Consider the following 24,985-nt stretch of genomic DNA (forward strand, 5'->3'; position numbering starts at 1 on the left):
CAAGAACCATGCCTTTCTTGCAGACCATCGCACCCCAGCACATGACACAGTGCTGGAACATAGAAAGTATTCTGCAAATATCTGTGGAATGGACAAATCAATAAATGGATATTATTGTTCCAGTTTTAAAGACTAGGAAACAGACCCTATCCAAAGTAGCATGGCTCAGTTAATAACTCAGATCAGAGTGACCTCAATGTACAAGGTCTTTGAGGAGTATGGGTCTAGAAGCACCATCTAACAGAAGAAAGCACAGAGCACTGCAGGAGGATTTTGGCCAACGAGATACAGAACTGGAGGTGGAAGGATGCAGAGCTGTCGGCACTGTCATGATTTGGGCCAAAACTTATGATAGGACCTAAAGACTGAAGACTCTGTATTGTCTCGGTTATAATTCCTCAAAGTTGCTGGTTTCCTTTTTTTTTTTTTTAAAAAACTATATGTTGGTTTCCTTTTATTTGCAGAACACTTTATTTGTGGTGAACATATCCACCAATATAGTTGGCTTTCCAATAGAGAGACTTTTCCAGTGGGGATGAGGGTGATTAAAGAAATAGAAGGGATGGGTTCAACCAAATAATTATGTCGCATCCCCAAAAGGCAATGCAGGCCACTGTTGCCATACATTTCTATGAATCATAATTGCATGTACATGCAATACTCCTGTCCCCCTAAAAAGAGTCACATGAGATGTATATGTTCTAAAATACCCAAATCCTGTCATAGGACCCATGTAGCCTGACACTATCTGAAGTCTTGAGGGGATTCCTTTGAGAGAGTTGCCTGCTTCATGATGCTTAAGATGAGGGTTGTTTAAAATATGTGATCTTTGGCTTTGGTCTGTTTATTAAAGGGAAGGATTATTTTTGCTGTTTTTAAGAGAGGAATAGGACAGGTAAATAATAGGACAGGAATTTTTCAGTGTTAGGTGCAGTCCAGTGTTTTATGTTTGGAACTCATGGCCTCTAAGTAGCTATATATTTCCAAAGAATGGATGTAGGTTTCACTATCTGTCAACAGGGACAGAGATTCAGTTTTATTGAAGGTAAACCGGAAGCTACTTGGTGGTGGCAGTGGAAGATGGGGGTCCTGTGTAGATAAATATTGCCATTCTCTGCTGTATGGCATTTAGTCAAGATAGTAATTGATCAAAGTCTAGGTAAGAGTTAATTTATGACACTGGAAACTAACCTCCAGTGGCTTCCTGTCATACCCAGAATAGATAACCGCCCCCCACTTCTCTCCTACTGAACAGTGAGCACATTGGTCTCTTGCTGTACTTTGAACCCACAAAACCCACTCCTGACTCAGGGTCTTTGTACCTGTTTGTCTCTCTGCCTGTAACTCGCTTCCTACAGAGAGACCTGTGACTCACTCCCTCACTTTGGTCAAGTCTCTTTTCAAAAATCTCTTCAGAAAGGCTTACCCTGTGCATCTGAAAATTCCATTCCCTTATCACTGTCAATCCTCCTACCAAGCTTTACTTTTCATACCACAGGTAGACACCTGACATCATTTGTGTGTTCATTGCCTCTCTCCTGCTCTGAAAAATGTAAGTTTTTTTTTTAACTTTTTACTTTATATTGGAGTATAGTTGATTAACACTGTTGTGTTAGTTTCACGTGTACAGCAAAGTGATTCAGTTATACATACACATATGTATCTACTGGTTTTCAAATTCTTTTCCCATTTAGGTTGTTACTAAGTTTTATGGGGCAGGGACTTGCTCTCTGTGTGTTGATCACCATGGTACCCCCAGTACTCACAGCATCTATTATAAAATAGGTGCTTGACAAGTATTTGTTGGAAAAATGAATGGATGAATGAAGCAAAATGATAGCATGACTATAGTATCATAAATTGGGTCCACAAACAGCAACTAGATAGTGGCCTTTTATAAGTTTTCTTTTTCCTGCCAAATAAAGGTCAAGTAAGGGCTTTTTAGATAATGTGTTTGTTTCACTGTGTGCCAGCTCACCATTAAAAGCCAGAAACAACAGACCCGTCATAAGATATAAAGAAGTGTAAGAAAACTGACCTTTGGAATCGCAGATAGGAAATCACAGTGCTGGTAGCTTTCCTCGCAGTGGTGCTGAGCCAATAACAGAACCAAAGGGCAGGCGTGTTTTGCCATTAAGTTCAGTCCTTTCCCTCAAAATGGCTTCATCTATGCCAAGGTCACCCAACTGAGTGAGACATTAGGGTGATCATCCATCCACTGCCAGTGTAAGTCATGAGGCACGTGCATAAGTGCCAAGGGTTTTTTCTTTTAACTTCTTATGATAACAGTGAATTTATTTTAAATTAAGTCTTCATAAATCTTCCCAGTGACCCAAACTACAAAAATGTGCTTCGCTTTACAATGGCCCAAAGTCCTATGACTCTGGTGTAAGGAATAACCAGGAACTGGGTTCCCAAATTCCATTTCAATCCTACCCTTTTATCCTATACCTCAGCCTTAACGTCTCAGTTATCACCTCTACCTTCCACACACAATTTATCCCCCACTGCTTCAGCTTCTGCAAAAATATATTGCACTATTACCTTTTTGACTGTATTCCCTAGGCCACCATTCTAATTAATTGCCTGACACTTGGGATTACCCCCAGCCTCTTCTATGTAATGTGTCCTCAATCATGTACCAAAGTCATGCAGATGTGAGTGGAAGGAAGGGAGAAACAGAAGAAGAGCCGGAAAGGGAGTTACCACCTGATGGCTTATTACATGCCAGGTGCTGTGATAAATGCATTCTTTTTTTAACCCTCAGAAAACCTCTAGTAACTATTCTCCCATTTTAGGAATAAGAAAATTGGGGTAAAAATAGCTTAAGGAATGTACTCAAGATCACACAGCTAGTAGGTGTCCAAATTGTGATAGGGATGGAAGGAAAAAGAGAGGCGAGGGAAGCAGGGATGGGGTCTGGGGGGTCAGTTGGCAGGCCAAGGGGTCTTCCCTGGGTTCCCTTATCTGTAGAGACACAGCCCACTGACTGCTACCAGACTGGTCTCCCACCCCCAAAGGCAATCAGTTCCAGGACTTCTGAGGTTCCCCATCACTTCCTACATCAATCATGTATTTGTTCAAGGCAGCAAGCAGGCGGGCTAACTATGATAACGGCACAACAGCAGCTCTGCTTACAATAGCCAGGACATGGAGGCAACCTAAGTGTCCATCACATATGAATGGAGAAAGAAGATGTGGCACATATATACAGTGGAATATTACTCAGCCATAAAAAGAAACGAAATTGAGTTATTTGTAGTGAGGTGGATGGACCTAGAGTCTGTCATACAGAGTGAAGTAAGTCAGAAAGAGAAAGACAAATACCGTATGCTAACACGTATATATGGAATCTGAGAAGAAAAAAAAAGGTCATCAAGAATCTAGGGGTAAGACGGGAATAAAGACACAGACCTACTAGAGAATGGACTTGAGGATATGGGGAGGGGGAAGGGTGAGCTGTGACAAAGCAAGAGAGAGTGGCACGGACATATATACACTACCAAACGTAAGGTAGATAGCTAGTGGGAAGCAGCCGCATAGCACAGGGAGATCAGCTCGGTGCTGTGTGACCACGAAGGGTGGGATAGGGAGGGTGGGAGGGAGACGCAAGAGGGAGGGGATATGGGAACATATGTATATGTATAACTGATTCATTTTGTTGTAAAGCAGAAACTAACACACCATTGTAAAGCAATTATACTCCAATAAAGATGTTAAAAATAAATAAATAAATAAATAATGGCACAGCCTCTGTGTCTTAACTGGTGCTGTTTATCCCTCACTGACCTCAGAAAACATGTCTGAATGCCTCTGTCCTCCTTCTACTCATTCATTAAATGAAGAGAAACTGGAGAGCCCTGCTACTATCTGGGTGCTAAGGACATAGAAATTGTTACCTGATTCAATTCTCTCAGCAATTCCAAGAGCTAAGTCTCATTATTTCCATTTTACAGATGAGGAAACTGAGACTCAGAGAAACTCAATCATGTTTCCAAAGTCATATAGAAGATGAACAAGCAAAAATGTGGACCTTGGTTTACTTACTGAAAGTTCCAGTGTTGTTGCTGTACTTTTAAAATTAATTTATTTAATTTATTTACTTTTGGTTGTGTTGGGTCTTCACTGCTGCCTGCAGGCTTCTCATTGCTGTGGCTTCTCTTGCCATGGAGCACGGGCTCTAGGTGCGTGGGCTCAGTAGTTGTGGCACACAGGTTTAGTTGCTCCATGGCATGTGGGATCTTCCCGGACCAGGGATTGAACCCGTGTCCCCTGCACTGGCAGACGGATTCTCAACAACTGTGCCACCAGGGAAGCCCTGTTGCTATATTTTTAATTTTCTTTCTAGACTTTACTTATACATCAAGGCTGATGGCGCTCACTCCTTCCACGAAGTCTGTCAAACGGCACTGACCTCTCCCTTATCAGAGGTCGTTTTGCTCTTGTCATTAGCAGTCTGTCACTTGGAGACTTTCCAACCACCCTCACTGAGACAAGGCAACTTCAAGGTCTCTGAACTCCTTATTCTATTTCTACTTTTCCCAAGCTACATCTCAGGTCGAAAACTTTAAAGCCCCTAAGAGGGAAACATTCTCTAATTTGAGTTAAAGATTTAAATAAAAATCCATATAATTATTCTGTAACATGGCTTGCTATTTTTATGTGGGTTTTGTTTCTCCAACTATATCTTCGCATATTTTTCATGAATCAAAGGACAGATTATGTTGCAAAGTTAGTGAGTCTACAGTGTGCAGTATGGAACACTCTTCATTCCAAATGGCAATAATAAATAAGATTCTTCATTTTACCAAAAAAGATCTATTTAGCTTATCCAGAATGTGATCTAGCTGAAGTGGTGATAAAATTCCACCTCTTGACCATTCAAACTAAAATTTGAAATTCTGAGAGCAGCTGCCTGATCTCTAGCTATACAAGAAGAGAGGCTGTCACCCACGGCAGGCATTAGTCATGCAGGGAGAAAGTGCCCTGCTCCAATCATTGTGTACTAAGGGCAGAGGGGAAACAGATGAGTTGGTGAAATGTTCTACATCTGGAACGACTCCCCAACCCAACACCCAGCACAGTCCTTGGCCAGAATTCTTGCACGTCTGTCCTCAAGGCTTCTCAAATATTGCCCTCACACATTTCCCTCACACAACTGGCCATTAAATCCTGCCAAGCATCTTCTGTTTTGCCCATCCTCTGACCACCTTAGCTCCAGCCATCATCACTTCTCATGGGGACTACAAAGACCTCCCCTTCAGGCGTCCTACCTAGACTCATTTTATTCCAATGCGTGACTCGTCCTGCCATGAACCATATGATTTTTCTGCTTTAAAACTCTGCATAAATTTCCATGGCCTCCAGACCTCTTTCATAGGACAGAAAGCCCTCAAGATGTGGACCAGACTTAGCTCTCAAGTCTCACCCTTCTTCATTTTGCCATTTTGCACACCATTCCCCCAGACACAGATGTATCTGCCCTGTCAAGCCCTCCTGCTATTGCAAGTAACAGACCTTCTTCCAGGAACACGATGTCTTCCTTCCTCTGCTCTTAACTACTTGCTATATTTTCCAATCCTTCAGGATTTCTCCTTCCCTTCTGGAATCTGCCTCATTCCCACTGGAGCAGGAGTTCTCAATGGGAGGAAATGAGCTTTCATCATCCCAGTGACTCTACCCCAAGGACTGGCAGTTAGGAGTATGTGCTAAGTCCTTTGTTGCTTCATGATGCAATAAGGGAAAGATGAAGCAATGAAGGACAGAGCAAATGCAGTCACTTGGGAGTGGGTGTAAAAGTTTATGTCTATCCATTGATATTTGGAAGACATAAAGCTTAGTGATTTTTTTGTTTTCTTTTGCAGACAAGTAAGACACAAGAAAATACTGAACTCATGGGACTGTTAAGTTTTTGAAAAAAGCAAGTAAAATAATGATTGCTACAGACAAGGACTTTAAAATAGAGAAAGCTTCATTAGAGAGTTAAGGTTACCTTGTAACCCTTATCTAATTAATTCATTTTAGCCATTGCCATTCCAACTGTAATTAAAAGAAGAGTAGGCCCAGAGAAAGCTGCCTTGACTTTATTAAGGTTTATTTAAAGGTGATTATTTTCTGAAATCAGCATGATGATCTATTATGGTATCTATGCAACATGAGCTCAAGAATTGGCCCAGGTTTAAATTTTAATTCAATGAATCATAAACCCATCTCCATTGTAGCATGGGCTAAGGAAAGTTGTGTACCTTATGTGCCTTATATATTCCATTAAATAGAATTAACAAAGAGATATGTTTACTAAAAGTCATGTTGAAGTTAGAATATTTTCTGTATGTGTTATAAAATATGATACAGCCCGTGAGGAAGGAGTGCAAATAAGAGCCTTTAACTTTAAATCATTGAGCCTTAATGCCAGAAGGGAAACTACTCTTTTTTTTTTTTTTTATTCGGTATGCGGGCCTCTGACTGTTGTGGCCTCTCCTGTTGTGGAGCACAGGCTCAGGACGCGCAGGCTCAGTGGCCACGGCTCACAGGCCCAGCCGTTCTGCGGCATGTGGGATCTTCCTGGACTGGGGCACGAATCCGTGTCCCCTGCATCAGCAGGCGGACTCTCAACCACTGTGCCACCAGGGAAGCCCGGAAACTACTCTTTATTGAGGCCAGCCACTAACCTGTGACACCTATTTCATGCAATGTCTTTCAAAATATCATTCGGCTTTTGATAAATGATGTCTCCTCCATTGTCAGGAAAGTTAATATTTTGTGAAGGAAATTATTTCATTTTTGAAGAATTTTGAATATTAGAAAATCTACATAATTTTTAACAAATTGAGGTGCAATTTATATACAGTAATATTCACAGGTTTTAAATGTACAGTTTGATAGATTATGCAAAACTCTGTAAAATCGACACCCGATGATGTGCTATGGCATGGTTCTTTCTTTGTGCTTATTTTACTTGAGCTTCGTTAATCATTTTGACCAGTAGATTTATATTTTTCACCACATTTGAAGATTTTCAAGTCATTACTATGCAGATCTATGCTTTTCCTGCCCTTCTTTCTGAGGCTCTAACTATATTTATACTGGACTCCTTGACATTACTTCAAGCTCACTGAGGCATTGTTTGCCATTTTAAGTCTTTTCTCTCTCTAAATTTGGATATTTTTCTCATGCCCTCTTTTCAAGTTCAGTTATCCTTTGTTCTGCAGTATCCAAGATCCCACTTAATATATCTAATTAATTTCTCATTTCAGATATTGTGCTTTTCAGATCTAGAATTTCCTTTTGGTTCTTTTTAAAAAATGTTTTATACTTCTCTTCTTGCATTCCCTATGTATTCACTCATTGCACACATCTTTTCATTTGAATTTTTGAAAATGCTTATTATAGCTACTTTAAAACCCTGTCTGCTAATTCTAACATCTGTATGCCCATTAGGCTGTTTCTTTTCTTTTCTTTTTTTTCCTTTTATTTATGGCTCACATTTTCCTATTTCTTCTCATAGCCAGTAATTATGTGCAAGGCATTGCAGATATGCTATGATATTGAGAGTCTGGATTTTGTTGTCTTCCTTTTAAGAACACTGAATGTTATTCTTGCAAACAGTCGATTTACCAGTGAAGAAATTTAATCCTGTCAAGGCTACCTGTAGGCTTTTTATTAGGGGTGGTCTAGAGTAGCCCTTACCCCAGGGCTAGACTAGGCCTCTCTTAGTGTGTGGCCTCTTCTGAGATTTTAACTGAATTCCCTGTGTGTTCTCTACTCTGGCTAATCAGAACTCCAATGTTTCTCAGGACTATGTGACTGCTGGAAGCTTTATTCATCTCACATACTCCTGGAAGTTGTTCTCTGCTAGATTTCATAGGGTCTCGCCCTATGCATGTGAAGTGTAGTATTAAGCTAAAGACCCAAAGGGAGCCCTATACAGATTTTTAGAAATCTTTCTTTGAACAGCTCCCCACTCTCTAGTACTCTGACCTGCAATATCCAGCACCTCAATGGTTCTAATGGTTCTTTGTTTTTCTTCAACATAAAAATCACCATTATCTATTTGGGTTCTGCATCCGTCTATCATGGTTTGGAAAGTGCACCAAGAAAACATATGGGGTGAATTTGGGGCTTAACTCATATATTTCTCTCCTCTCTAGGACCACAGCCCTGTGCTGCCTGTTTCGTATTTGGAAAATGGTTACTTTATAAAGTTTTGTCCAGTTTTATAATTGTTGATGGTAGGAGGATAAATCCACTGCATGTTACTCTCTGATGACCCCATTTGATGAATTTTATATTTATCTTTTAAGTTACTTGACTCAAAATCTGTCTCACTGAAATTTCCAACCATTTCTGTTGGTTCTACTTTCTGGAGCCCCACCGAGATTATTATTATACTAGTTTGTACACATTCCACTGGTTCAAAGAACCCAACTAACTAAGTCAAGAACTTGGATCCTGTAATTATCTCTTTATCCTGCCACATACTTTTTTCCTCTCTATTGGCTCATTCCCATCAGCATGTAAGCTTCCCTTGTCCCATGTCCACCTCACCTCCTGTCATACCAACATTCCTGAAAATACAAAAATAGTTGTATTTTCCTGAGTTCCCACACATTCATCTCCCTTTCTTTGTTCAAGCCCCACTAATCAGGGATTCACTGCAGCCACGCCACTCTACAAGGTAACAAACAATATCCATCTTCCTAAAACCCAATGAGCAATTGTTGGTTCTCCTCTTTTTCTACTTTCAGTGGGATTTGATATACTTTATCACCTATTTTTCTTGATTATTTCCTATTTTGCTTTCAGGACCCCACAGTCCACTGGATTTCCTCCTATTTCACTGACTGCTCCTTCTTCCTGTCTCCTTTGCTGATTCCTCCTCTTATTCTGGAACCTTAAATTTTGGAATGCCTTGAGTCTAGACCTTCTTGTTTCTCCCACATCATTCTTTCCCTTGTGACAACTGCTATTCCTTGTATCTTCTCCACTTCTGTAGAAGACACTTTCATTTACCTTATTAGGCAAAATACGTACTTCATTTAACAATCCCTCTTTCTCTCTCTTTGCAACATTCACTATATATACATGCTTTGTTTGATTTGTCTCCAAAACATATTGCAAATTTGTCTGCTTCTCATTACCTTGACTGTGACCACCTTGACTCAAGGCGCTTTTTATCTTGCCTCGACTTCTGAAATAGCTTCTTACCTACTTGCTTTCTGGACCAATCCATTCTTTCCACAGCTGCTAGTGTTATGATTAAAAACATAAATTAGGCCATGCCACTAGCCTAGTTAAAGTCACCAATGGCCCCTCTTTGCATTTAGATAAAAAACTCCAGACTTCTAAAATAGCTGCATATTCAAATTACCCAGGGTGCTTGGACTTAAACTTGGCTGCCTATTAGAATCAACTCAGGGATTTTACAAATTCCTGGGGCCTGGGTCCCACGTCCAATGCTGGTTATTTAATTGGACTTCAACCTGGACATCAGGAATTTTTTAAATCTCCCCACATAATTTTAATGTGTGACACAATTCTAGAACCACTAACAGGTGATTCTGAATTGGAAAAAAAAAAAAAAAAAAGGATAATGCCCCAGAGATCTGGGGGATGGATATACTCCCAGAGATAATGATTTAGTTGGGCTTAGTTAGGACCAGAAAACGGTCATCAGTGTTTTCTTAAATCTCCCAGGAGATTTTATGGTGAAGCCTGGATTGTGAACCACTGCCCACGCACATTACCTTGTCCTTGACTATTTCTCCAGCTACTGACCTGCTTGTGAAGCACATTTCCTTTCTCGGGGCTATATCACCTAACTAGTGACTTAATGTTAATTTCACAGAACCTTATTTAACATATTTAAAAAACAACCACACAGAGATACTAATCAGATTGTGATCCATTACATTATCCTGATTGGCTAGGCTCAATTCCAGGTCATCTGACCTTTGCCTTGGTCAAAAAAGTCTGGTTGCATTTCCTGTGAAGACAAGTGGTTCACAGAACACTCATGTACATTTTTATGTAACATTTCTGTTCTCTGACCTGGATCCTTCAGAGCAGATTATATCGGAGACAGGCTAATGTACTCACTGCTTTGCCCTTCACAAATGATAGTAAGAGTCAGTTCTCCTTATAAGAAAACACTTGGGAAGCAAGATTGGCTCCCATTTTTATACATCTTCAAAAATGGGGAAAAACATTTCATGTATTCCAATTTTATTAGCATAAGGCCATTTGTACCTTTGTTTTGTATCTAACTGAAGGTAGATTTTCTTACTCACTCAGGGAAAATCTTTTTCACAGATACAAAGTTGGTGCCTTCATATGAATTCTAAGTATGCCCCACTTTATTTTGTTGGCAAGTAGACAGAATGAGCATTACTCCTCAACAAGAAAGGAAGGAGAGGGGTCATGTGGACAAGTTGTAAGGACTGAGGAAGGACATGGGAACCTATTGCTCAAGAAAGAGTCTGCTTACATCTATTGACTGTCTTGCAGGTAATGGAAATCATCCCCTCCTGACAATTACAGTGAGAGCCCTGTGTTCAAGGACTTTAAAATGCAAACAATCAACATTAATATAAATATTTAATTTCATACAGTTACTTTTGCAATGTGGATGAATATTCTACTGGTAGATGAACACCTACAACTCTAGGAGAACCATAAAATCACAGAACATCCATGCTCAACAGACACTGGAGAACACTAGCTCCTCATTTTGAAGGTGGCAAGTGTGAACCTTGATGGGAATTTGCTGACTTGCAAAGAGATTTGAAATAAGACTGTTGCTTACATTTTAGGTGCATTGAGAGCCCTGGCAAAGTTTTCTACAAGTTAAACCATCTTATTTTAGTTTTTTTTCATAAATATTGTCACACTTTGCTTAATTTAGTAAATGTTTCAATATCCTTCCAAGATAGACATTTAATGCTCAACAGAAGGGAGGAACAAAGAAAACCACATTTCTAAAACTAAAATAAAAAAATATAAAAATCTACTATTTTTTGACTTCAGAAAAACTGTGACATATGGCTTTGGCAAATATTTTTAAAAGCCATCAATCTAGATGATAATAAAAAAGTGCTACATAAAATAAATACAACACAGCATGAGCTCATGGATTTTGGGCCTCACAAGTCACTGGGTTAATGCAGGGAAGCCTTATTTCAAGAATTAAATCCCATGGTCGCCACATCTCATTCACACATTTCTTCTCTGCTAATTTTCTGAAACTTCACATTTTAGGTAAATACACCTTGGCTTGGAGTTTAGGGGAGTTCATAGTTGGCTTCTACAGCTGTGTGTGTGTGTGTGTGTGTGTGTGTGTGTGTGTGTGTGTGTGTTTGAACGGGATGACAGGGAATTCTTATGAATTCTGGTTATGTTGAATCTGACTGCATAGGTGCCATGCATCCTAAGTGTCTCCTCACCTCTCACAATTAGTTGGCTTTGGTGCTCCACAGCTGCTGCCTCATTGCGGGCTATGCAGGTGTAATTCCCATTGTGCATCAGGGAGAGGTTGGAAATCCTTAAGGAGCTTGTGAAGTCAATGTTGTCAATGGTCACCCCGAGGCTCGCTGGGATTGGCCGGCCGTCCTTCTGCCAGGTGATGGTGATGGGTAGGTCCCCTGAGACCACAACACACGGGATGAAGACCCGCTGTCCAATGGAGAATCTTGGAAACTCAAAAGGTTGGATAAAAGGTGGAACTGAAAGAAAAGAAAAGAAAAAGTAAGAGAGGAAAGATGATAATGAACTGTGTAAATACTCTATATTTTTTTCTTTAACCCTTTTGCATGACATTGAAAGAGTAATACAAATCACTGCTATAGCATAAAAGTATATGAACTGGTAGAAGATTTGAAATTGTGCTCTTTTGTTATTTGAATTTTCCCATTGTTCTAAATGAAAAGCATGGCTTGATTTGTACTTCAGCAAATATGCTTAATCACATTTATTTTGATAAATTTTTTAAAAATTCAATAATCATTTTTAAAGGAAACATTTCAGATTCTGCACTTTTCAGTGTAAATACTATGAAAGAGGGACCTGGGTTTGCTTTTCTCTTGGAAGCTTTTAAAAATAATGTGTACAAGAGATTTCTTTCCTGCTTTGCTAATATTAGGAGTACAATTACTGTTCCCTCTTCAATCCATTCCACATCTTGTTAATACTTTAACCCTATTGAAGAAGCAGAGATTCCAGTTTAATTGTTAACATTTTTTAATACCTAACATCAACTAATAGCAAATGTTAATTTAAAAGATTTGTGTTAGGATAATTGCATCATTACTCTGCACCCCTCAATTTTACACATTCCTTGCGCATGACCTTAAGTTATGAACTGGTCTGTGGCCAGTTTTCTGAGTTGTGGAGTTGTGTTGCTACTGAAGACAAGGTTATATAGTCTTCATCTTGGCCAGCCTTGGACACAGCGAAGCTCAGTCTGGAATGTTCTTTTTGATTTAATTTCCCTAATAAATTCTTATTCATCCTTCTTACTAGTCATGGACTAGTTATCAATATCCTCTTCCTATCAGCCTTTTGGGGTAGTTATTCATAGATTATTACGATTATTAAGCCAATAATAACCTAATATAAACCAGTTATTATATTAGGTGATTTTACAAAATGAAGTTATTAAACAGCAGGATGTCTGCAAAGTTTATTCTTTAAATCAGTCGTAGTCTCCTTTCAATTATCAACTCAGGGGAGACAAAAGGGATCCAGATGAGAAACATCTGAACGGAAACCATTCATGCATTCATTCATTCACTCAGGAAGTGCTTACTGAGCACCTGGTACGTGCTCAATACTGCACTGTGTGTGCTGGTCAGACAGCAATGAACATGATATACCATCTGTACCCAGTGGAGCTTTCATTCGCAGTCATAGGCAGTGGATGTCAACAAAGTATAGCAGTGGTTTTTCTGTAAGTTAATATTATTATTACTACTCCTGTACGCTTTCAAAAGAAGGTGGAAGTTAGAATTGCAAGTTAGTCATTAGCAAAGTTGCAAATTAGTCAGAGTTAGTAAGCAGGTGACTCATGTTAGGTTTTATGAGAGAAACAAACAAACAAGCAAGCAAGGAAACAGATAGCTGAAAGTACAGACAAGCATATTCAATGTCAACACTGCTGTGGATCCTCAATGTAAAGTTAGAACTTTGGGTCTGCAACAGGTCGATCTGACGCTAAGAGAAAAAGATCTCAGGATGAGGTTCTACCTGGTGCTTATAACCAATGAGTTAGTGATATTTTAGAAATGTGGATAGCATGAATTTTGTTTCTGTTTTCTTTTTAAATTCTGATCACTCTGTAGCTAATTCTTGCCTCTGTTCTTGAAAAGGAGAGCCCTTTCTCTATCCTGTAACTTTTTTCTGCTATAAGAAGACATTCTTATGCTTAATAAATATTGACAGCCTACACCCTGCATAGATCAAGTTGGATTACACCGTGTTTGTTCACAGTCGTTTGTCATTAGGCAGGGAAAGTGCCAAGTTGTAGCAAAAGTGCTTGTATTTCTCTAAATCTTGCCCCAAGTGTTACGAATGTTTACCCCATATTAAGTATTAACACTTAATAAGTTGACATTTTAAAAATAAAAAGTAACTATGTTTCTTCTTCTTTGGTTTGTGACACACAGAAACCTAATTTTGAGTCTACTCAGACCAGCCTAAGCACCCATTGTTGGCTTGGTGCTTTTTATCTGAATTGCAGATCATTTTTCTAAGATAAGAACTTTGGAGCCAGACTACCTGGGTTTAAGTTCAGCTGTGCTACTAACTAAAGTCGTGAGCACCCCTACGTGCCTCAGTTTCCTTATTTGTAAAACGAGAGGGGCTGCTGTGAGCAGTGAATGAGCACAGGGGTCACAGACTTTCACATGCACCTGAATTGGTTTCTTAGCACTGATTCTATTTCATAAGCCTTTAATATGAGGAAAAAAACAGAACGGTTAAACGAAACATTAGTGGGCAAGGGAAAGGACTCCATTTCCCTTATTAGTTACAATACGGACAAGAAATATATAAGGACTTACTTTCTAAGCCCCAGATCAAGAATGAAAAATAAGGGCTTCCCTCGTGGGTCAGTGGTTAGCAATCCGCCTGCCAATGCAGGGGACACGGGTTGGAGCCCCAGTCCGGGAAGATCCCACATGCCACGGAGCAACTAAGCCCGTGTGCCACAACTGCTGAGCCTGTGCTCTAGAGCCCGCGAGCCACAACTACTGAGCCCACGAGCCACAACTACTGAAGCCTGTGCGCCTAGAGCCCGTGCTCCACAACAAGAGAAGCCACCACAATGAGAAGCCCGTGCACCGCAAGGAAGAGCAGCCCCTGCTCGCTGCAACTAGAGAAAAGCCCACGAGCAGCAACGAAGACCCATCACAGCCAAAAATAAATAAATTTTAAAAAAAGAAAGAAAGATAAGATGTAGCACCTCTGACCTATCTATTTAATAAGAAAACAATATGGGCTGTAGGCCGTTAATAATTATTAAATACAAGAGTGTCTTTTTATAGCAGAAGAAAGTTATAGGACAGAGAAATGGCATATGCATATTATTTCTGAAGAACAGAGGCAAGAAGTAGCTACAGGTGAATCAATTTTTAAAAATTCATGCTTTCCATAATTCTAAAATATATGTAATTCACTGGTTTATAGAACTGTAAGAAGTATAATTATAGTTAAAGAAGTAAATTTCAAAACGTTTAGGTATAAAGTGACACCGCTGGAAATGAAGATTCCAAACCAGTAAAAACAAAGGTCAGAAAGTCCAGGCACTAACCCTCACTCACGTCACTCAAAGGATAATCCCTCTCTCTGAACATCGTATTTTAAACTTCTGCGGCACCCTTATTATCTCCTTTCTTGCTCTAAACCAGACGCTGAGAATTCAGACATATTGATGAGGGCTCAGTAAGAAGCCACAATTGGTAAGGTAAAGGTGGGGAGAAACGAAGCATAAACTACAAAGAGTAGATACAATGCAACACACACAGCACCTGGGGACATTTTTTGCTGGGGCACACTGTTCATAATAGCCAGCTTTTCTGCAATTAATACAATAGCATAGTGCATAATTAAGAATCTGACTCATAAGTTATTGTTAATATATTACAGGGGAAAAAGATAATATGTGAAATATTTTAAAAGGTATTTATAAACAGAAACTATCCAAGATAGTTAAAATAAAATTTTCATGATGAAAGGAAGAATTTAGTTAGAGGGAAAAGTCATCTTCCCCGAATAATGTCAAATCATGTTTGTAACTTCTTATTTTGCCTACCACATTACATTGGGATGCACTTTATTTTTTTAACACAAATTAAAAGACCTGTGTGTCATGTCACTTCTTACTACATGTGTTGCCTCCCTTGCTTCAGTCACAAAACACAAGTCTGCTGTACAAAATGCTTAAAAGTATTTTAAGGGGTCCAGAATCTTATATTTTACATGTATAAGATATAAAATTAGAGGCAAAAAGTAAACCAAGTGAGTCAAAAACTCTTGTAATGATGTTGGTGAAGCCAAATCACCTGTTTGAGGCGCATTGCTTATTGTGTCTGAGTCATTATGTCACCTTTTAAGGTAAATTCTCTGAATCTTACTGACAGTAAAACCTTGTAACAATACAGGAGCAGAAATTCTGAATGCGACCTGCGGCAGGTTTCCACGTAACCGTCCTTCATAAAGTATATAAATATCTGCTAAATGTCACTTCTTACCAGGCTTGTGTATTTTATTCTACATAATGCTGGGGGTTCCTTTCTCTGAGGCAGTGCAGAGCCCTTGAATACTGTCAAATGTTAGTTTAGATTCTTATTCTTTCTAAACCCTTAACAAGAACATTAAATGAGGCTAATACATTTCTGTGTCTTGTCCCTCAAAAATTAACTAACTGGATATTCTTTTTCACAGGGGACAAAACAAGTTTTACTTTCCCCCTCACCCAGAGTGGAGTATGACATACTGAAACAAACATAGTTGTGTGTTGGCCAGTCTTGAGTAGTTAGCAGTGTTATCTTGATCCAGTTATTTTTTAACTCTGTGATTCCATTTCTTCATGGGTAACATGGTGACAGTGACACAATTCATGAGTGTCAGGAGAAGGCTTTATGTAACATGCCAGCCCCAGAGCCCAGGTGGTACCTAGAAGTAGCTCAGGTTAGCATCCTTCTACCTTTCCTCCTCTTAACTCTTTTTTTTTTCTTTTGTCCCAAGGCCCATGATTCACTGGGAAGATCAAATACATTGCATGCATGTTGAGACATATAAGGCTCTAGTTCCATGGTCATATAGAATTCCATCAATTCCAACATTTCGTCATTTCACGTCCACTGGTAATTTAACTCTGTGAGTCTCCATACAAAAGTCTCAGGTTGACAGCTTTTGGTATCAGGCTGCTCAGGGAGGCTGCCTCAGGCCAAAGTATTCTGAGTCAAGGCTGTGGTTATTTTCATCTTTCTAGCTCCTCTTCTCCATTCTGTTTAACAAGCCCTTTCTTCCCATCCTTTAAGACATTTTCTTTTTATAACATCTTACATGTTTCATAAAGTCTCCAAAAATTGCACCTCCTAATCCTGTCCATTGTGGGAATGCAAACCCCATGGCTGATCTCTGAGAGTTCAGTCCCAATTACACACCCATTTTAGAATCCGTATGCCCATCAGGGATGCCTAGAACCTGCGTAGGCTCAGGGCTCTGTACTGTCCATCCAAATACAAGCTGTGGCTCAAAAACCGTGAGGCTGGTGAACACTTGTGACTTGTGGGTCGAGCACATCGCTTAATGGACTATCTACCCATAGAATTGGTTCTTTGTCCAATTCTGCCACTTTACAGTATGCTTTAGAGTACAGAATTGTAGATTACGGTCCCATGTGATATAGTCCTCCATTCTGTTCACACACCACAATTAAAATCTTTCTCCATCCACCCCAAGAGCCTGTTGTTCAAGATTTTATAATAAAATATATGACACGTGAATATAGTGATCTATGTATGAGGCTGTTTCCTAAGTAGAGTGACCCAGGAAGCAGAAGATATATCGAGTTTATCTTTTTTACTTCCCACAACTAGTGGAATAAATGGTGCCTTGTACATCTTAACTGCATAATAGTTTTTGAAAATACCTTTTAAGAGGTGATGATGAACATGTGTCTACATTTTGCACATTAGACAATCCTGAAGTTATGAATACAAAGAGAGATACATCCAGGACATAACAATGATGAGATGGTGAGATGGGAAGGACAAAAGGTGAGGCTGCTATTCAGCCTGAGTAGTCTTGGGGCCCATGAAGTTTATGACGTGACTGAATGAGCAGACTAAGCAATTCCCAAGTGGTTGGGCACTAAATCTGGAAACTGAGAGGCATGCATACTTCTATCTTGTTCTCAATCGTATCATCTAATAAATCACTAAATCCCTCAAGATTTCCTGGTCTAAATCTCTTTTGAATCAGGACCTTTCTATGCATTCTGACTTCCACTGCCAAGAGTCCTCTCTTATCTCTCACCTGTACCAAAATAATAATTATTTTATTCTCCCTGAAATGCATTTCCCACATATCCATCACCAAAGTGTTCTGAAATGCAAAACCCGCCTGAAAACCTCCAAGTGTTCCTAGAGTATAATTTCCAAGATCCTTTACCCTCTAAGATTGTCTAATATACCTACTACTATACCTATCACTCTTTACTCTTTTTGCATTCATGTTCTCACAACGACAAGTACTTTCCGTGCACACATATTACATGCCACATGTCCTAGGGGCCCAGGACTTCTAACTAGTGGACCCGCTGAGCCACCCCTCCCCCTGCTGTTAGGGCAAGCTGGGGAGATAAAGTCAAGACCTGGCCTTGGTTATTCAGGTACGGCCACCGGTGCCAGCTCTGAACCACTGCGTCAGCTTGTTCCCCTGAGCTGAGCGACTTCTGCCAGAGCTGCTTCTGGCTCACCATGAATTGGGCTGCCGGTCCTTGGCCTGTACCTGCTGAAGTGAGAAGGGCATGACCAGAGCCCTCCAGAGCTTCAGGAGGGTACAAAGCACAAGTAAGAAGGGCATTGCTGGGAGCCGGCAGGTGCTAAATAAACAGAGGCTTAAGCATGTGCACATAAATGTGGGCTTCTCTGCAAGCCCTTCTTGACCTTGCTCTCTAAGCTCCCTTGGGGTTGAATATGAACTGATATTAACTGACACCCAAACACTGACCCAGAAATAAAAGGCGGGAGTGAGCCAGCAGGGTGCTCTCTGGCGCTGCTGCTGGGTGGGAAAGGCAGAGAAGGAGTGAGTCATTGTCTCTCCCGTGTGGTAGGACGGCATTCAGGGTCCACCTCTAAAAATTCCCTTAGGGAGCTGTATCCTGGGCATATTTTCAACAACCCAAGCCATATAAAACGTAAAAAAATTAAATAGGTTTTCTTTAGCCAGAGATTGAAATGACCACACTTAAATTTCTGTGGCTGAGTTATTTAAGTAGGCGGTTTGGGTGCATTTAGGGAAATTCACTCCCGTGAATTATTTAAGCCGTGCTCAGGTAAGGAGAAGAATCCCTGTTTGGCTTAGAACTCTTTAAGACAGGTGTCATAGCAGAAACGTAAATTGGAGTTTCCGAGATTACTCAGCTCTGGCTACATTCTCAGTGATAAACATTCTCCTTCATGGACAGAAAACAATAGGGGAACCGATCACACATATTTACCCCAGTTTCACAAAGTCCCAGGTTCAAGACACCTGCCGTGACTTGAAGGCCTGTTTACAAGTGAAACAAACAACACGCAAAATCATATACACGAATTTCCCAATTCTCGCTCAAGGTGAGCACCTGCTTCCCGTTGGTCCTGCTGTTGTTAGAACACCATCTGCTGCAGATATTACTGTGATAAAACACATCTTTTCTCAGGTTATGTTGCAGGTTTTACAGGGAGTGGAAACTATGTTACTTTCTGGTATTATTTCCTAATGCATGTTATTCTGTCCATATAGAATATTGTCCTCATTTTATTCAACAAAGGGTCCAATACAGCCAATGAGGTGCTAGGTTTTTTTCAATTATTAGAATTGAATTACACAATGTTTGTGGGATCAATGTGATCAGAAATTATCTATGTATCTCTCTATATTACTATGAACTAGGAATGTATTCTCAGGAATAATAAATGCTGTCACCATCTCTGCTTGCTTATGGGTACTTATAAATCCTAGACGGATGGTTTATAAGAGTTTATAAGAGTTCATAGATCCCATAGCAAAGGGATAATGAGCGTAGGGGCCTCTTCCATTTGAAAAGTTCACACAAAGTAAGCAGGAGATTGAAAACCTTAAATAAATAGTTCAGCGATTCAGAGGAAGACTCTGTGCCCCTCACTAATGGAGACGTTGTTCCTCAGTGCCCTGGCCTGGCTCCCCCCCGCTGTTTCCCTGACGGTCTCACCTACAGCCTCCCTGCCAGTTGTGAGCACGATGCAGTGGTTTGCCTCATCAACATCTTCATCCAAAACTCCTTCTCAAGCTTCCTGCCTACTTGTTCAGTTGTCCACTAAGACCTCCATCTGGATGGCCCAGAAGCATCTCTAATCCCAAACCAAACGTGTCATGTTTCCCCTTAATCTAAGCCTCTCATTCAGTTCTCTAGCAAAATCTCCCAGCTGCAAGAAGCTCAGAATAATAAGTTATTACATTAATGTTATTTATAATATAACATAGTATGATATGATACGATACGATTTCGTATAATATTCCTAGCTGTACATTTCTCTTTATCTCCAACCCCTCACACTGGCTGTGATGTCTTGTCTACTCCACCTCTCAGTACCTCTTGCATCTGGCTCTTTTTTTCCCCCAAGCATTCTTCCATCATCTTTATTTTATTTAATAGATCTTTATTGGAGTATAATTGCTTCACAATACTGTGTTAGTTTCTGTTGTACAACAAAGTGAATCAGCCATATGCATACCTCCCACCATCTTGTATTAAAACTTTTCAATTGTGTCCTAATTGGTCTTCCCATTTGTTTTCTTTCTGAAGTATAATCCACCTCAGAGACCTCAATCAGATTAGTTTTTCTAAAACACTTTGTATCTCCCTCTGCTTCTGTCACTTTGCTGCCTTTAGGATGGCGCAGGAGGCACCGAACGCTACAAGATCTGATACTGTCTCTGTGCCGACTCACACCATTTGCCTATAGTAAGTGTCCTTTGGTTCAGCCACATTGACTCTGAATGTCAAGGGCTGCACCCTGTCCCTCTTTCTGTCCCCCACCCCAGCAGTGTCCATTCTCACCCCTACCAGCTTAAAGTGTGAAAACTCAACTCAGCTGTTACTTGCTTTGGAGATTTTTTCAGGCTGTAAATCCTTTGAGACTCAACTCAGTTTCCCTTGGAAACCTTTTTTTTGACTCCAGAGTTTATGCCCAGAACTAGCTAGATGTCCATCTTCCCTACTTCCAAAACGCCTCCCATATATTTTTTTGATGGCATTGTGCTGAAATTAGTGACTTTCTTATTTGCCTGCCCACTCTTCTCCCATCGCTAGTTGAAATGATTTTTTTCTCACCCTGTGCCACTTCCCTCAAGACTTGCTACCTCCTGTCATGTATTATAGTTATTTGTCTATAGGTCCTTCCACTGACCCCAACCCTGTGTTGGCGGTGACCATCCTATTATTATTTGATCTCATTAACAGTAGATGCACCGATATGGCCTGAATAAGCTAAAGAAATCATAGGAATCAAAGAGATTCTTTGAGTTAAAAATTGTTTGGGTAACAAAACATCTAGTCTAATGATGCTACTGCCCTACACTGTGACAGTTTTCATCTCCTATTTGAAATATTGGACTGGCGTTATTAGAGAAAGTGGGAGCAATTTAATGAAAACTATTTTTTTTAGGAAAAGGTATTTAAGATGCACATCGATAGCTATTTAACATCTGCATAAGCGGTAGGATTTGATGTACGTGAAGACACGTGGCCCAGGTTCCTTCAAGGACATGAGCCCCAGATTCTGCGAGTGACCTCAGGGGGCACCCTTCAGTCATCAGCTACGTCAAAGGTCGCCTCAGCTGCAGAGATCCCCTCACCCAAGTGCAGGCCCTTCCAATGAGTGAGCGAAGAGGGCAATTTTGCCCCAACTCAGGACAACCCTGAAGGAACACTCCAGAGACCCCTGTAGAGTCAGATGAGGCTGTCATGGGCCGGCACATCTTCCCCCTGTGCCCAGTCCCTCCCCCTTTCCCTTCTTCCACACGTGTTGATGGTAAGGACACTCCCTGGTAAACATCCTGCACACCAAACTCCATCTCAGAGGCTGCTCCCGGGAGAATACAACCTGCAGCAGTTTGCCTCATCAAAAATAAAAAAAATTGGGGCTTCCCTGGTGGCGCAGTGGTTGAGAGTCCGCCTGCTGATGCAGGGGACACGGGTTCGTGCCCCGGTCCGGGAAGATCCCACATGCCGCGGAGTGGCTGGGCCCGTGAGCCATGGCCACGGAGCCTGCGCATCCGGAGCCTGTGCTCCACAACAGGGGAGGCCACAACAGTGAGAGGTCTGCGTACCACAAAAAAAATAAATAAATAAAATAAAATAAGTAAATAAAATAAATAAATAAATTAAAAAATTGATCTACTATTCATAACAAAACCAGGTCTGTTTGTAATACTGCCTCTGTATACTGCATCCATCCATCCATCCATCCATCCATCCATGTTGCTTTTATTCATTTTGGACTGTGACCAGGGGAGAATTATCATGTGTGCTGGGTTCTCTTTTAGTAAGACCCCTCTGTACGTGATTATCAGTATTTTCCTATTCTCCTGCAGAACAGAAAAGGGATGACAGAAGCAAGGGAAAAAAATAGTTTGAAAAGTTAATTTTAAGAATGCTGCTCAGGCTTCCCTGGTGGCGCAGTGGTTGAGAGTCCACCTGCTGATGCAGGGGACACGGGTTCGTGCCCCGGTCCGGGAAGATCCCACATGCCGTGGAGCGGCTGGGCCTGTGAGCCATGGCCGCTGAGCCTGCGCGTCCGGAGCCTGTGCTCTGCAACGGGAGAGGCCACAGCAGTGAGAGGCCGCGTACCGCAAAAAATAAATAAATAAAATAAAAATTCAAAAAAGAATGCTTCTTATTACCTTCAAAAAGTCTGTATCTGTTTATTTACTTGTTTGTTTTACTCATTTACCTGCCCTAAGCTCAGCCAGTGCTCAGCACGGAACTTCCGTCTTTACCTTTAACATGGGGCTGTGCATATTCACAAGCTCAGTAAATGTATGTCCAAGAGTACAAAACTGAGGAAGAATTCAATGCCAATATCTGAATTGGAACCCAAGAAATCCCAGAAGGCTCAACTTAAAAACACAAGAAAACCTGGCAAACATTAATCACACACACACACACACACACACACACACACAAATACCCAAGCACGTACACATACTGCATGCACTGGATAATGGGTTCCCAGTAGATGAAGCCAAAAGCATAGGTAGCGTTCATAAGCTAAATACAACCCAACAGAATAGCACAGTTGACATAAGAAGAGTGTAACTTCGGAATAAATCAGAGATGAGTGTAGCTAACTCTCCTACTAAGATTTTTAAACAAGGTCGTTCTTATGTAGGATGCCTATTTTGGACGACCAGATTATGAGAAGAACTACAGAGCCATAAATATGACAACATAAGTATAAAGGTAAGAGAAACTTGTAAAATGTTTTAAAATACCAATTAAGTCCATGGGAGAAAATACACTTAAAACATTTTAGGAAGAAAAAAAATCCTTAAGGAATAATGTAGAATTATAATAAAGATAAACAGGAACTGTTGTTTTCATCAGCTGGAAAGATACATATTAGATATAAAGAGAAGACAAACTGCTTGAAATTTTCAGAAATAAAACACTAAAACGAGCCATGAGAAACATGACAGCATCTTCTTCCAAAGCACTCTCAGGAAAAATGGACCACCTATATAGATGCCTGTAGTGGGATATAGGGGTAGGAATTGGGTGGTTTTTTCAGGGGATTCTAGTTTTTAACCATATAAGACATTTCTTCAAGGATTTTCATGGAAGGCATTTGGTAGCCATAACCATATTATGTTGAAATAAATAGTTTCTTTAACATTTAAAACTGGTGAACACCTGCAGAATTCATGAGAATTTCTGTATTTAACAATAAGAGTCATCTTGGACTGAGGAGATAGATAGGCAGGTTACTTTTCTCCTGGTTGGGGTCAATAACATGGTTACATAGAGACTTGGTAATAAAACTGAGTAGTTTTCTGATTTAACCTAAACTAACTTGCATCTCTAATATTTAAAGAAAAGCCATTTGAATCATAATAGCATCAAGAAAATGAAACATAGCTCTCCTGTTGTACTAACCCAAGTGGAGAAAAGACTCTTCCAGATGGGTTGCACTTATTTTATTTTTATTTCTATGGACTATTAGTGCAGGCAAAGCCATGGGACTCAAACTAGAGGTGATGACGGCCAGGCTAAATGACAAGGACAGCCAAAATTCACAAAATCGCTGGCATTCGTTCTAAAGCTTACCTTCTTTTCCCAATTAGCTTCTTTACAAGAATTGCTAGTAATAGCAAGGTATTTACTTGAGAAATATTTTTCATGACCTTGGCTTAGAAAAGGTCATCCTTCTTTAAAAGCTTGGTTATTAACTGTAACTGACTTCAGGTGGCTGTATTCTTTTTTATGAAATACGTCACAGAGAAGACAAGGATATAAAAAGGTAACTATGATATTTCAACAAAGCTGTAAGTCAGTGAAATTATTTTGGCAAATTTCAGGCATTGAATTAGTGATATAATGAAGGAGGGATACTGTTAAATGCATGAATATACACCAATGAAAGATATGTCCCTCTATATTCCATCCACCCAATATTCACATCAGCATAGATCTATGCAAAACTAATTATACAGACCCCTCTCTACACTTTCAGCCAACTGTGTGTCCCTCCATGAGTCTCCTCAATTTTCGGGGTCTCTAATTCCTCTTGATAAGACTCAGACAAGATGGCTTTCAGCGCAGATGTGTTCTGATTCTTTGAAAGAAAGGTACAGAGTGAAATCTTCCAAGTATTCTTATCACTTGTGGACAACCTGGAAGATTCAGGTCTTCAAAACCAAGGTATTTTATTGCCACACCCAGATTAATACACATCATAAGCAACTGGCTCTTTCTTGAAGAAATTAACAAATTCTTTCACTGAAGTGAATAGTTAGTACAAGGACGTTTATGTGCTTGGAGATATGATTGCAGCATATTTATGAGCACTTAGTATCAACAGATCTTTTTGTAAACCTAATTATCAATACATGAGTGATCCTGTTCAGTGCCAAGTTAAGAGAGAGAACAAGAAGTAGAGAGTAAATGGAAAATATAAAATAATCTGACTAAAACAACTTTTGATATAAAATCAATTCAAATAAACATATATGTGTTAAACATGCATCAAAAGTCACACGCGCACACACACACACACACACACACACACACACACACACACACACTGGATTAAAAACTGGGTTCAAGCAACATCACAGAATAAAAAGCTACATAAAAGCAGGAGTTGAAGAAATGGGAAAAGATCAACCAAGCACAAAGAAGGCAAGAAGAGGAATTTTCAATCATATAATAGATGTTACAAGACAAAAAATTACCAGAGATTGTAGCAGAAGATAGATAAATCAATTACATTTGGTAATATTAACGCCCACTTTGATCACTGGTCAATGAAAGGAATAAAAAATTGGCAAAGCTAGAGATGAGATATAACATAATTATTAAATTTAATCTAACACATACAAACCTATGCCCAACAAATATATGAAAAAACAGACATTTATTAATATATGAAACATCCATAAAGAAAGTTTCAATACATTTCACAGAACGAAAATGACCTCTGTCCACACCACCATGATATCTTGATATATGTAGAAGAGTGGA

The 24,985-nt window shown here is 40.0% G+C and overlaps 1 protein-coding gene across 1 annotated transcript in view; it reads right to left on the reverse strand.

Moving 5' to 3' along the window:
* LOC101316279 (cell adhesion molecule DSCAM) overlaps positions 1 to 24,985 on the reverse strand; it is a 527,322-nt gene that overhangs the window by 171,629 nt on the left and 330,708 nt on the right. Inside the window, exon 8 of the mRNA XM_073804653.1 lies at positions 11,442 to 11,720. Within this exon, the coding sequence (XP_073660754.1) occupies positions 11,442 to 11,720 (279 nt within the window). The remainder of the gene's footprint in view (positions 1 to 11,441; positions 11,721 to 24,985) is intronic.

The sequence above is a fragment of the Tursiops truncatus genome, chromosome 4, assembly GCF_011762595.2.
Source record: "Tursiops truncatus isolate mTurTru1 chromosome 4, mTurTru1.mat.Y, whole genome shotgun sequence".
In the NCBI taxonomy this organism is placed as follows: Eukaryota; Metazoa; Chordata; class Mammalia; order Artiodactyla; family Delphinidae; genus Tursiops; species Tursiops truncatus.